Here is a 15,957-nt window from a genome sequence, read left to right as displayed (position 1 = left end):
TGGTATCTGTTTGGCCCACTCTCAATTTAGCAATGAAATGAAATTTGAATAAATTCAAGAAAACATAATGAGTCCGATTATCAGCTGTCAAATTCATGGTCTGCTCCTTTCTCTGCCCTTGACCAAGGCAGTACCTCAACATCTGAAGTTGGTCCCAATGTGCCAGAGTGTGGTTGCACACTGCTCCTAGTGGTTGGATTATCTCAAACTGTAATTTGGATGGGCTAAATGCAGAGGACAAGTTCTGTTGTCTGCATCCGTGTATGTGCAATGACACGAAAGATTCTTCTTCTTGAGCACCTTGCATGTGAATGGGTGAATGTGAAGCATCACTGGAAAGAACTTTGACCATCCACATTGGATGGAATAAGCATGTTTTCATATAATGTAGATGCAGTCCATTTCCCATTTTTAATTAACAGCAAACTGTGTGACATAAAAGCATTGGTGCAAACAGCACAAAAACCTTCCCCCGCAGAGTAATTAATATTTCCCTCGATGTTAGCTAATTTACAAACCTCAGGCTATGTGATACAATAAACATCAAACTTTTTTACTGGACCTCAACAGAGAAAGGTCACAAGTCAGATTTGAATCTTCAACCTTCCTATGACTGTGCCATCTGCAGTACCACTGTTGCACCCCAAACTAAGACAGTAGGTGATAAAAGATGCAACTGCGTGCGTATGTATGTATATCATAGGACAGTGTTGATGTGTAATAAAAGTACTGTTGTACTTCCTGTGTAAACAGGAAGCAGTTGTCAGTGAACAGTCCTCTGGTTCTTCATATAAAGCATTTCTGAATGATAAATACGCCACAACCAGGAAAGGTGGCTTTTAATGAATGAATGAATGAATGAAAACTGTTTATTTCAAACATTTGATACAACAACAATTACAAGATAGATCAGTAAAGACAACAACAAAAAAGTTCCTACTGTGTACCCAACATGTCCGAAAAGGGGTAGGGTGAAGCATCAGCTTATTTATCCCTACCCCTTCTTCCCCACAACCAGTAATACCCTTTGCCACATATACACATAGATTCCTACACACCTAAACCGATATCAATATATACACACATATATATATATATATACACACACATATATATACATATATATATATATATATATATATATACATATACATATATATATATATACATATACATATATATATATACATATACATATACATATATACATATATATATATACATATATATACATATATACATATATATACATATATATACATATACATATATATATATATATACATATACATATATATATATATATACATATATATACACACATACACATACATATACACATCAACATACATACACATATATACACATATACATATATACACATATATATACACAAACATAAATATACACCTACACATACCTACTTACATACAAAATACTATATATTTACAAGCCGAAGCAAAAAACAAAAACACCCTAACCCTCATTACCCTTCCTCCTTCCTATACCCAGAAAAAAACATATTTTTGTACCGCTGTTTGAACTGGTTCATGCTTGGACATTGCTTGAGCCCCACTCCCAATCTGTTCCACATCCTCACCCTACAGACAGAAATACAGAAACCTTTTAATGTTGTTCGTGCCCACTGACGCTTTAAATTAAATTTCCCCCTCAGACTGCAATCCCCTGATCTGTTAAAAAACATATTTTTAATATCTGCTGGAAGTAAATTGTTTATTGCTTTATACACAATTTGTACTGTTTGAAAATGAACCAAGTCTGTGAATTTTAAGAATTTGGATTGTAAAAATAGTGGATTTGTATGATCTCTATAGCCAGTATTATGAATAATTCTTATAGCTCTTTTCTGCATTACTGATAGTGATTGTGTTGTACCTTTATAAGTATTACCCCATACCTCTGCACAGTACTGTAAATATGGTAAAACCAGTGAGCAGTAAAGAATGCGGAGTGAGTTGTGGTCCAGAATATGTTTCGCTTTGTTTAGAACTGAAATGCTTCTTGACAGTTTACTTTGTATATGTTTTATATGAGTCTTCCAGTTTATCTTATCATCTATTATCACCCCCAGAAACTTATTTTCATGTACCCTTTCAATATCTACCCCCTCGACTTGTAACTGAACCTGTATGTCTGTATTACAATAGCCAAATAACATGTATTTTGTTTTACTTAAGTTTAATGATAATTTATTTCTGTCAAACCATATTTTCAATTTTCCCATTTCTATACTGATCCTCCTCAGTAACTCCTGCAAATCCCCCCCTGAACAAAAAATGCTTGTGTCATCTGCAAATAATACTAATTTTAATATTTTGGAAACATTGACAATATCATTTATATAAATTAGAAACAGTTTTGGACCCAATACTGACCCCTGTGGGACGCCACAAGCATTGTCCAAGCATGATGATGTATATTCCCCCAACTTCACAAACTGTTTTCTGTTACTTAAGTAGCTTCTCACCCAGTGCAACACCAACCCCCTAATCCCATACTGTTCAAGTTTATTGATTAATATGTCATGATTAATTGTATCAAAAGCCTTTTTAAGGTCTATAAATATTCCAACTGAATGTAATTTGGCGTTTGTAATCTCCTCAACTGATTCTATTAATGCAAGTGATGTTGAACTATGTGCTCTGAATCCATATTGACTATCAGTAAGTAATTTATGTTTATTTATGAATTTGTCTAATCTATTATTGAATAACTTTTCTAATAATTTGGAAAATTGTGGAAGCAAAGAAACAGGTCTATAATTTGTGAATTGGTTTCTATCCCCAGTCTTATACAGCGGCACAACCTTAGCTATTTTCATTTGATTGGGAATTTACCAGTTTGAAATAAGTTACAGATGTATGTTAATGGTTCTACAATCCATTCAATGACCTGTTTTACCACCACCATATCAATTTCATTTAAATCGGTAGATGTTTTATATTTACAATTATTCACAATGTCTATAATTTCATTTCCATCCACTGCTGTGAGGAACATTGAACAGGGATTTCTTTCTATGAGATTATTATCCCAATCCTCAGGTTGGGAATCGGGAATTTTTTCTGCCAAGCTTGGTCCAATATTTACAAAAAAATTATTAAAACCGTTGACTACCTCATCCTTATTTTCCTTCTTGACATTATTATCAATGAAATACTGAGGGTAACTCTGTTTTTTATTACCATTTTTGATAATGCTATTTAATATATCCCATATTCCTTTAATATTGTTTTTGTTATTATATAATATGTTACTATAATATTCCTTCCTACATACCCGTATAATATTAGTTAATCTATTTTTGTATTTCTTATATCTATTTTCTGCCTCTTTAGTCTTTAGTTTTATGAATTCTCTATACAGTGTATTTTTCTTATTACATGCATTTCGTAACCCTTTCGTCATCCATGGTCGAGCTTGGATTTTTTGTTTTCTGTAGTCTTGTTTAATTGGACAATTTTTATCATATAATGATGTAAATATTTGTAAAAAAGTTTCATATGCACTATCAACATCACTTTCACTGTATACCTTTTCCCAGTTTTGCTCCTGTAAATCCTTCTTTAGTGTGTTCATGTTTTCCTCTGTCCGCACTCGCCTGTATTTTATTTTCTCCTCTGGCTGATTCCGCCGATGGTTTCTATTATAAACGATGAAAACTGGTAGATGATCACTAATGTCATTGATTAATAATCCACTCACAGTGTTATTCTCAATATCATTGCTGAATATATTATCAATTAAGGTGGCACTATGGGATGTAATTCTGCTTGGCCTGGTGATTTTTGGATATAAACTCATACTGTACATTATACTGATAAATTCATCTGTTATTTTATGCTTATTTGGATTGAGCAGATCAATATTTAAGTCACCACAAATGAACACAGTTTTTTGATTAGTTTTTGAGAACATTTTTCCCATACAGTCAGTGAATGTTTCAATACTAGATCCTGGTGCTCTATATATACAGCTGACTAATACATTTTTGCTTTTTTCTTCACATATTTCAATAGTTATACATTCTAATAAGTTATCAATCACAGTTGTCATATTGTCTACTATTTTATAATCCATGTTCTTATCCACATACACAGCCACTCCTCCTCCACTCTTATTTTTTCTGTTTACACAATTAAATTCATATCCATCCAGTTCAAAATCCATTCCTTTATCTTCATTGATCCATGTTTCTGATATAGCAATTATGTTAAATATTTTTTTAAACTGACTTAAATATTCTTTAATGTTGTTAAAGTTTGCATATAGACTTCTGCTGTTGAAATGGATTATTGATAATTTGTTATCCGTTTTAATGATCCGATTAAACTGTTCATCTGTATAATAGCAACAACTGTCATTGATATTTGAGAAGAAATTATTGTCCGGGTCTATATCGTGCTCCAAGTCCAGTACATTGTGGTCTGTGTATTTAAATGTTCTCAGTTCTACTTTTCCATGATCAGCAATCCTTTGAGTTATATCCTTCTTGTCTCCAGATGTAGATGAATAGGTAGTAGATGAATAGGTTCCTCTGGTCTGTGTCATGGTGTTGTGATGTGTTTGTGTCCTCATACCTTATTGGTCATATTTGTCCAGATCCTCGCTTTAAGAAACACTATTGTTCATATTTGTCCAGCTCCTCGATGTTCCTTATTGCCATGACTTTTGCTTGTTCTGGTGATCCGTTCAGTTTGATGAATATTTTACAGTTTGAAGTCCATGTGTGCTGGATTTTTCCCTGTTTCTTCAAGAAGCGTGCTTTCCTGGCGATGTCGGCATTCCGTTTGGTGAGATGTTCATTGATGAATACGTTTGTCCCTTTCAGTTTTCTTCCTTGTTTTAACAGTGCTGTTTTGTGTTTTCTGTTGATGAATCTCATGATGACTGGTTCGTTTATCACCGTCATTTCTCCGGGGCAGAGGGTGGCACGCTTCAATGTTATTTAAATCCATTTCTATACCTTTAGATAGGAGGAAATCAGCAACCTGTTTTTCCACAGAGCTGACCTCCTGTTCACTGGGCTCCCCTCCGCTCTCATCTGTTACCGCCCGTGCGTAGGACCGTGGTTTGATGTGAAGACCTGTGATGATGACGTCGTTGATTCTGGTGTACTGCTCCAATTCAGCCACTCTATTTTCCAGCTGCACCAGATGCCGGTCTTTCTCGGCATTCTGGAGCCGTAATGCCTTCACCTCCTCCACCAGATCCATGATTGATTTCTGTTGCTGCTTCACAACAGAAATCTCCTCTGATAGAAAGTCCAGAGATTTTTTAATATCGTCACCTTTCTCCGCTGTCAGAACCTTCTTAGGCCCCATGGTCGGCTTATGAGCAGCTTGTCGATCGCCGATGTTAACAGCCTGCGTTGTTTGTCACCGGGATGGATCTGCACTGCGCTGGTGCCGCGCGGCCTCGGTGTTTCCGCGCTGATGGATCCGCGGTGGCTGCACGAGGCCTCGGGGAAGCGGCACTCGTGACGCAGCGCGCGGCCTCAGTGAATTCACCACGTTGGGCCTCGGACGTTGTTGCTGTCCAGTCGCGGGGCTAAGTTGCCGGTTGAGGTGGTATTCCCACTGTCCGGGTTGGCAAACACCGGCGTGACAGATGGCAACTACAAACACCACCTCTGAAAACTCAGGTACAAACTTTTTGCAGCTCGCTCTGACGACACGCAGCTCTGACTGACTGTCCGACTGACTGACTGAGGCAAAGAGGTGTGGAAAAGAGAATCAAGTCCTGAGTGTGTATATCCCGAGTATTTATTGTCATGACTTGACTTAATTATGTAAACTCAGCAGGTTCCACAGACACAACAGAAATACATATAGCATGTTGTGTAAGAACAGCGTTGACTTATTTCTTCCTTTCTTTGTTTTAGTGGACATCACCTAAGTGTTCTGGCTAAATTGTGCTGTGTCACACTCACAGGCGTGCTTCCTCAAGCACCACCCTAGAATCCAAACTTTCTAAATAAAATAATTTGATTTGTTATTGTTGGTCTCCCTAAACTGAATTTCAAATACAGAATTGAAAGTTGTTTTTATATACACACACACACACACACACACACACACATAAAAAGGCAATGACCACATTAGATAAGTCAGAAAATGAACTGTGAAAAAAAAAATCTGAAAATACTGGTCATGGGTGCTGTCAATTTTTTGTAGGAAAACAGAAGCGACTTAAAAGAAAATGAAAACATCTTAGATCAAAATACATGTAAGATCAAACCAGTAACATGATTTAAATATGTTATCTTTCAGACATCTTCATTGTGTAAATAGGGGGATTGCAAATCTGTCATATTGGCTTTTGATCTCTCACGGGATTGTGGGAAATGTGTGCTTGCTGTGGACACACAGCACAACACAGACACAAACAAAAGGCTCACAATGCCGGGGATTACATGTTGTGTCCCTGGATGCTTCAATAACCACCTTGGGGATAAATGTGAACTTCTATGCTTGCAACACTTAGAAACAAGTGGATTCACAACACTGGAAGGGCTGGAAATAAGATAACGTTTAGTACGTTCAAGCCAACATCAACCCACAAGTCTGCAGCAGCCAGAAAACTTAAAACACACTAACAGGGTTGCACAGGCATGCGCACTGACACATGCAATCCCCCTATTATCACGCTCACTATGCAACAAGCACACCTGCATTGAGTGACAGCTTGAGTTGACGCTGCTCGGACTGCAACTACTGTGAAGGCCCCTCTTTTGTTTTTATTTTTGCATTTTATTACAACCCCAATTCCAATGAATTTGGGAGGTTATGGAAATGTAAATAAAAACAGAATACAATGATTTGCAAATCCTCTTCAACCTATATTCAACATGCCAGTCTGCAACATCGGCACTGACGAGGCGATTTTCGATACACTTGATGAAGTTCTGAGGTATGTTTTATTTTGTTCATTATATTCGATTTATGTTTCATGATTTTATTAATGTATTTCCACTAGTGACACACAGTTCTTGTTTCTGTAAAAATAACTAAATTTGACACATTCAGTTCTATAAAATTCAGCTTGACGCATGAATACTAGATCTCTATTGTTTGAAATTCAACTGTGGAGGAAATACTAATGATCCTGACTTTAATGTCATTGTGGCAACTCATAATATGTGGACAAAAACCCAGTTATGTGATACCACTATGCGGTTGTGTGTACTGTAATAAAACTGATTTTGGTGCGATTTGGAGGTTATAAGGATTTTGTGCTGATTTTATGGATTTTCTCACTTGGTTATACAGGTGGACCCTCAAAGGGGTTGACATGTATGCTTTTGTCGCCCCTGTCCCAACTTTTTTGAAATGTATTGCAGGCATCCATTTCAAAATGAGCAAATATTTGCACAAAAACAGTAAAGTTTGTCAGTTTGAACAATAAATGGCAATCCCTCTGTCTTTGTGGTCTATTCAATTGAATATAGGTTGAAGAGGATTTGCAAATCATTGTATTCTGTTTTCATTTACATTTTACACAGCATCCCAACTTCACTGGAATTGAGGTTGTACAAATATCTGCAATAATATGGCTTTTGTGGTTAATTCTCAGAAAAGATCATCTAAGACGTGTGTGCACTGGTATTTGCTTTGAGCGGAAATTATGGTGTGATGTAATTTTGGATTCTACCAACGTTGCATTTGTAGCAGCTATGAGTAGCTTGAGGACGTTAGGTTGACTTAATCCACAATTACTGAGGAAATAAGCAGGTCAAAATTTTTAATGCCCACACTAAAGCAAATCAGTTATGAGAACCACTGCTCAGCCCCCCTCAGTTTGGCTGTAATAAACAGCCGAACCGAGGTTAGCCTGTTAACTGAGCTTGTCAGTGTTCAGGCTTCATTTGTCCTACCCAGGTCATACAGGGGTATCACCCATACTACACCTACTTACCTATTCACAGGCTCTGCGCACATGCATGCATACACGCACACACATACAGAACTTAATATGTAGGCTATAAAAACAGTTTGGTTTCCCTACCTTTCCCGAGCTCTGCGGACCCCCTCCCTCTCCACCAGGTCTGGGCTTTCTCTGAGCCCAGCTGTGTCACTCAAGACAACAGGGAAACCACCAATGTCCAGTGCAGTCTCAACTACATCTCGGGTGGTCCCAGCAATGGGAGACACAATGGCTGCTGGCCTCTGACCTGGATTTTAAAATGGGAAGAGATTTACATTAGAAATCAGTTTGGAAATTTATAAACTTGAGATGAAAGTTAAGTGTGTAACCCCATAGTCACATAAGCTACAAGAGACAGAGGCAAAGCGGCCAGCTGGCATTCATTTTGAATCACTGTGTGCATTTCACTGTTTTACAGCAACAACAGACAAGTGCCCATGGCAGTGCCCATGGCATGGGCAACTTACACATGTGTGATGGCACCATCAATGTTGAAAGGTGCATCCAGGTTTTGGAGCAACACATGCTGCCATCCAAGCAACGTCTTTTTCAGGGACGTCCCTGCTTATTTCAGCAAGACAATGTCAAGCCACATTCTGCACGTGTTACAACAGTGTGGCTTTGTAGTAAAAGAGTGCGGGTATTAGACTGGCCTGTCTGCAGTCCATCCATTTCAAAATGAGCAAATATTTGCACAAAAACAATAAGGTTTATCAGTTTGAACATTAAATATCTTGTCTTTGTGGTGTAATCAATTGAATATAGGTTGAAGATAAAGATAAACTTTATTGATCTCACAGAGCAGAAATTCACGTTACGTCAGCTCTTAAAAAACACACAAGGTGGGTGCAAGTAGAGGAAAATGTTCATCAAACAGCGTGTGCGAGGATAAGCAATAATAATAATACTTGTAACAGTACAAGACATACGAAATGAGGTAGAAATTGAATATGTACACACACACATAAACATATATACATATATATATACACACACACACACACACACACACACACAAGTATATGCATATACACATATACATACACATACATATACATATGCATATATATATAAACATGATTGGGTTTGAAAAGGAGATAGGAGCATCTTCTTTACAATATGTGAAATGGAGTTTAGATGTGGTAAGGTGATATTAGTGCAGGGATTTGTAAACGAGTTGTTACTGCACATGATTTGTGGACATATTATTGCATGTGGTTATTTCACAGTGTTATTGTACAGCCTGACAGCAGCAGGGAGGAACAACCTGCAGTATCCTTCCTTCTTGCACTGAGGGTGCCTCAGTCTGTCACTGAATGAGCTGGTCAGCTCCACTACAGTCAAGAAGAGGATTTGCAAATCATTGTATTCTGTTTTTATTTACATTTTACACAACGTCCCAACTTCATTGTAACTGGGATTGTATGAAAAGGCAAATTCAACAGCAGCATTCATCATGAATGAAAAGGAGCAGAAAGAAGCAACAGCTTATCATACGAGGTCTGTTAGAAAAGTATCTGACCTTTTTATTTTTTGCAAAACCTGATGGATTTGAATCACGTGTGCTTGCATGAGCAAACCTTGAACCTTTGTGCGTATGCGTGAACTTTTTCACGCCTGTCGATTGCGTCATTTCCTGGTAAGCAGCCTTTGTGTGGGACGTGTGCTGTGCGTTCGGCGGATTTTGGAGTGACATTTACATTGAGGATATTGATCAATCCTATGAGTCATTCATTTATATTATTTCTAATTTATATGATAAACATTGCCCTTTGGTATCAAATGTTGGAAATAAGCATAATGTTGACAAGCCGTGGATTACTAAGGGACTGCAAAATGCATGTAAAAAGAAGAAATTTCTGTACAAGCAATTCTTAAAACTAAGAACATTTGATGCTGAGAAAAGATATAAGACATATAAAAATAAGATAACTAATATTATGCGATCTTGTAAAAGGCAGTATTATAGTAATTTATTGGAAAAAAATAAAACAAACATTAAGGGTACTTGGAAGATTTTAAATGAAGTCAAATAAGAGAAAAGGTGTTAAAGAATATCCTGCCCTTTTTTTTTACACAAGTACTGGTACAGTTGTTAAGGAAAATAAAGCTATAGCAGATAATTTTAATGATTACTTTGTAAATGTGGGTAAAAATTTTGCTGATTCAATTGTGTCTTCTGGACTGCGTTCTTTCGATTACTGTAAAACAATTAATAAAATTCAGGATTTAATGTTCATTAAAGAAACTGATGAATATGAAATAATTTATATTGTTCGTAACTTCAAGGGGAAAAGATCAATTGATAGTGATAGTTTTGATATGTCTTTGATTAAAAATATTATTGATTGTATTGTTAGACCCTTTACGTATATTTGTAACCTGTCACTAATGACTGGGAAATTTCCTTTCAGAATGAAATTAGCTAAAGTGATACCGCTGTTTAAATCTGGAGACAAACATGTCTTCTCAAATTATCGACAAATCTCACTCCTGCCACAGTTTTCCAAAATTTTGGAAAAGGTATTTTTAAAGAGGTTTATATGATTTCATAACTAAACACCACATACTTAGTGAACAGCAATATGGTTTTAGAAAAAATCGCACTACTTCACTGGCTGTAATTGATTTTGTTGAACAGATTACAAAAGCAATTGAAAATAAGCAATATACTGTTGGGGGTTTTTTGATTTACAGAAAGCATTTGATACTATAGACCACACTGTGCTATTGGACAAACTGCAGTGGAATGGTATCAGGGGATTGGCATATGATTGGATAGTTAGCTATTTATACAATAGATATCAGTGTGTACATATTGGTGGGGCAAAAATCTGAACCCATGAAGATTACTTGTGGGGTGCCCCAGGGTTCAGTTCTGGGGCTGTTGTTGTTTCTTCTGTATATTAATGACATGTTTGGTTTCTAAGTCTGTCAGATATATTTTGTTTGCTGATGATACGACTGTGTTTTGTAGTGGGGATCACTTGAGACAGACCTTGGACATGATGGAGAAGGAACTACAGAAGTTTAAACAATGGTTTGATTCAAACAAATTATCGCTCCACTTTGGTAAGACAAAGTGTATTATATTTGGAAACAAGTCCAGGATTTCCTGCAGAAATTTATTATTAAATGATATTGAAATTGAAACTAACTGATACAAAATTTCTTGGTGTTGTTATTGATGATAAACTGAGCTGGAAAATGCATATTAATTTTGTTAAATCCAAAATGTCAAAATCCATTGCAATTCTGCATAAAGCCCAAGATTTAATTTCCCAACACTCATTAACTATTTTATATCACTTATTGCTCATTCCATACATGACCTATTGTATTGAGGTGTGGGGAAATACATATAAAACTAATACTAATCCAGTATTTTTGTTGCAAAAGAAAGCTGTAAGAATTATTTGTAACAAATCACATTGTGAGCCAACGAATCCATTGTTTGCCTGTTTGCATATTCTAAAATTCTGGGACTTGGTTGATTACTTTACAGTACAAATTATGTATAAAGTTAAAAATAAACTGCTGCCACAACATGTCCAGGATCTGTTTAAACTGACGGACTCCAGTTATAATTTGAGAGGAATTTTATTGTTTGAAAAATCAAGGATCCGAACTACTGCAAAAAGTCATTGTGTATCCGTCAAAGGTGTTAACATCTGGAACAATTGCCCCGGCAACATTAAAGTACTTGGTACGTTAGTAGGCTTTAAAAGACATTACAAGAATAACAAAATTGCATGCTATAGTTGAAAACTTAGGTCTTACTTTCTTATTACTTTCGGGTTTGTGTGTTGTGTGCCAGTATTGTCTGGTTATATTTTGTAAATTTGAGTTCATTGACTAAGTCTGCATGTTTTTCTTTTTGGTAGTGTCATCGTGTGTGCGTATGTATGTATGTACATGTAGGTATGTGTACGTTTATATATCTGCGTATGTGTATGTATATATGTGTATATACATGTGTATGTGTCAAATCAAATCAATTTTATTTATCCATCCATCCATTCATTTTCGTCCGCTTTATCCGGAGTCGGGTCGCGGGGGCAGCAGCTCAAGCAAAGCCGCCCAGACCTCCCGATCCACACACATCTCTCCCAGCTCCTCCGGGGGAACCCCAAGGCACTCCCAAGCCAGCCGAGAGATGTAATCCTTCCAGCGTGTCCTGGGTCTTCCCCGGGGCCTCCTCCCAATGGGACGTGCCCGGAACACCTCTCCAGCGAGGCGTCCAGGGGGCATCCGGAAAAGATGCCCGAGCCACCTCAACTGACTCCTTTCGACGTGGAGGAGCAGTGGCTCGACTCCGAGCTCCTCCCGAGTGACCGAGCTCCTCACCCTATCTCTAAGGGAGCGCCCAGCCACCCTGTGGAGGAAACTCATCTTGGCCGCTTGTACCCACAATCTCGTTCTTTCGGTCATGAGCCAAATCTCATGACCATAGGTGAGGATCGGAACGTAGATCAATCGGTAAATCGAGAGCTTTGCCCCCCTACTCAGCTCTCTCTTCACCACGACGGTCCGATACAGCGACCTCATCACTGCAGACGCTGCACTGATCCATCTATCGATCTCACGCTCCATCCGTCCCTCACTCATAAACAAGACCCCGAGATACTTAAACTCCTCCACTTGAGGCAAGGACACTCCACCGACCTGAAGAGGGCAAAGCACCTTTTTCCTGTCGAGAACCATGGCCTCGGATTTGGAGGTGCTGATTTTCATCCCGAACGTCTCACACTCGGCTGCAAACCGCCCCAGTGCACGCTGAAGGTCCTACTTTGACAAAGCCATCAGAACCACATCATCCGCAAACAGCAGAGACGAGATTCTGTGGTTCCCAAACCAGACCCCCTCTACACCCTGGCTGCGCCTAGAAATTCTGTCCATAAAATAATGAACAGAACCGGTGACAAAGGGCAGCCCTGGCGGAGGCCAACGTGCACTGGAAACTACCGGCAATGCGAACCAAGCTCCTGCTGCGGTCGTACAGGGACCGGTTAGCCCTTAGCAAAGGACCCCGGACCCCATACTCCCAGAGCACTCCCCACAGGGTGCCCCGAGGGACACGGTCGAACGCCTTCTCCAGATCCACAAAACACATGTGGACTGGTTGGGCGAACTCCCATGAACCCTCGAGCACCCGATGGAGCGTGTAGAGCTGGTCCAGTGTGCTGCGACCAGGACGAAAACCACACTGCTCCTCCTGAATCCGAGGATTGACCATTGGTCGAATTCTCCTCTCCAGTACTCTGGAATAGACCTTACCGGGGAGGCTGAGGAGTGTGATCCCCCTATAGTTGGAACACACCCTTCGGTCCCCCTTCTTAAACAGACAGACCACCACCCCGGTCTGCCAATCCAGAGGCACTGTCCCCGATTGCCATGCGATGTTGCAGAGGCGTGTCAGCCAAGATAGTCCCACAACATCCAGAGACTTAAGGTACTCAGGAGGGATTTCATCCACCCCAGGAGCCTTGCCACCGAGGAGCTTTCTAACCACCTCGGTGACTTCTGCCTGGGTAATGGATGAGTCCGCCTCTGGGTTCCCAGTCTCTGCTTCCTCTTCGGAAGACGTGATGATGGGATTGAGGAGATCCTCGAAGTACTCCTTCCACCGCCCAACAACATCCCCAGTCAGGGTCAACAGCTCCCCACCCACACCGTAAACGGTGCCGGTGGAGAGCTGCTTCCGCCTCCTGAGGCGTCGGACGGTTTGCCAGAATCTCTTTGAGGCCGACCGATAGTCCTTCTCTATAGCCTCCCCGAACTCCTCCCAGACCCAAGTTTTTGCCTCTGCGACCGCACGGGCTGCAGCACGCTTGGCCTGCCAGTACCTGTCAGCTGCCTCTGGGGTCCCACCTACCAACAAAGATAAGTAGGACTCCTTCTTCAGCTTGATGGCATCCCTTACTTCCGGTGTCCACCACCGGGTTCGGGGATTGCCGCCGCGAGAGGCACCAGAGACCTTGCGACCACAGCTACGAGCGGCTGCATCAACAATGGAGGTGGAGAACATGGTTCACTCGGACTCCATGTCTCCAACCTCCCCCAGGATCTGGGAGAAGCTCTCCCGGAGGTGGGAGTTGAAGACCTCCCGGACAGAGGGTTCCGCCAGTCAATCCCAGCAGACCCTCACGATACGTTTGGGCCTGCCAGGTCTGACCGGCTTCCTCCCCTCCCAGCAGGTCCAACTCACCACCAGGTGGTGATCGGTCGACAGCTCTGCCCCTCTCTTTACCCGAGTGTCCAAGACACGTGGCCGAAGGTCAGATGATACGACTACAAAGTCGATCATCGACCTCCGGCTCAGGGTGTCCTGGTGCCACGTGCACTTATGGACACCCTTGTGCTCGAACATGGTGTTCGTGATGGACAAACTGTGACTAGCACAGAAGTCCAACAACTGAACACCACTCGGATTCAGATCGGGGAGGCCGTGCTTCCCGATCACCCCCCTCCAGGTCTCACTGTCGCCTCCCATGGGCGCTGAAATCCCCCAGGAGAACAATGGAGTCCCCAGTCGGAGCGCTATCTAGTACCCCTCCCAGGGACTCCAGGAAGGTCCGGTACTCTGCACTGCTGCTCGGCCCATAGGCCGAGACAACGGTGAGAGACCTGTCCCTGACCCAAAGGCGTAGGGACGCGACCCTCTTGTTCACCGGAGTGAACTCCAACACATGGCGACTGAGCTGGGGAGCAATAAGCAATGCAACCCCAGCTCTCCGCCTCTCCCCGTGGGCAACGGCAGAAAAATGAAGCGTCCAGCCCCTCTCCAGGAGTTGGGTACCAGAGCCCATGCTGTGCGTGGAGGTGAGCCCGACTATCTCTAGTCGGTATCTCTCAACCTCCCGCACAAGCTCAGGCTCCTTGCCCCCCAGCAAGGTGACATTCCACGTCCCAACAGCCAGGGGCTGTGAGCATGGACCGGGCCACCGGGCCACCTGCCCTCGACCGCCACCCAATCCTCTCTGCACCCGACCCCCATGGCCCCCTCTGCAGGTAGTGAACCCACAGGAGGGCGGGCCCACGTTGCTCCTTCGGGCTGAGCCCGGTCGGGCCCCATGGGCTAAGACCCGACCACCAGGCGCTCACGCGCGAGCCCCAACCCCAGGCCTGGCTCCAGGGTGGGACCCCGGCTCTGCCATACCGGGCGACGTCTCGGTCCTTGATCTTTCACTGGTCATGGAGGTTCTGAGCTGCCCTTAGTCTGACCTGTCACCTAGGACCTGTTTGCCTTGGGAGACCCTACAGGGAGCACAAAGCCCCCGACAACATAGCTCCTAGGATCATCAGGGTACGCAAACTCCCCCACCACGATAAGGTGGCAGCTGGAGGGGAGCAATTTTATTTATATAGCGCCAAATCACAACAAACAGTCGCCCCAAGGCGCTTTATATTGTAAGGCAAAAGCCATACAATAATTACAGAAAAACCCCAACGGTCAAAACGACCCCCTATGAGCAAGCACTTGGCGACAGTGGGAAGGAAAACTCCCTTTTAACAGGAAGAAACCTCCAGCAGAACCAGGCTCAGGGAGGGGCAGTCTTCTGCTGGGACTGGTTGGGGCTGAGGGGAGAGAATCAGGAAAAAAACATGCTGTGGAAGAGAGCAGAGATCAATCACCAATGATTAAAAGCAGAGTGGTGCATACAGAGCAAAAAGAGGTGAATAAAAAGAAACACTGGGTGCATCATGGGAAACTCCCCAGCAGTCTAAGTCTAAGCAGCATAACTAAGGGATGGTTCTAACTATAAGCTTTTTCAAAAAGGAAAGTTTTAAGCCTAATCTTAAAAGTAGAGAGGGTGTCTGTCTCCCTGATGTGAACTGGGAGCTGGTTCCACAGGAGAGGAGCCTGAAAGCTGAAGGCTCTGCCTCCCATTCTACTCTTACAAACCCTAGGAACTACAAGTAAGCCTGCAGTCTGAGAGCGAAGCGCTCTATTGGGGTGATATGGTACTACGAGGTCCCTAAGATAAGATGGGACCTGATTATTCAAAA

At 41.5% G+C, this 15,957-nt stretch overlaps 1 protein-coding gene across 3 annotated transcripts in view; it reads right to left on the bottom strand.

The window, feature by feature from the left end:
- The window catches only part of gtpbp3 (GTP binding protein 3, mitochondrial), a 135,816-nt gene that overhangs the window by 39,754 nt on the left and 80,105 nt on the right, over positions 1-15,957 (bottom strand). For all 3 annotated transcript variants that reach the window (XM_034180125.1, XM_034180126.1, XM_034180127.1), the window contains exon 8: positions 8,029-8,194. In XM_034180125.1, the coding sequence (XP_034036016.1) occupies positions 8,029-8,194 (166 nt within the window). The remainder of the gene's footprint in view (positions 1-8,028; positions 8,195-15,957) is intronic.

This window comes from Thalassophryne amazonica, chromosome 10 (assembly GCF_902500255.1).
Source record: "Thalassophryne amazonica chromosome 10, fThaAma1.1, whole genome shotgun sequence".
Lineage (NCBI taxonomy): Eukaryota > Metazoa > Chordata > Actinopteri > Batrachoidiformes > Batrachoididae > Thalassophryne > Thalassophryne amazonica.
The sequence above is the reverse complement of the archived record's forward strand: the minus strand, read 5'-3'. Positions and strand labels throughout refer to the sequence as shown.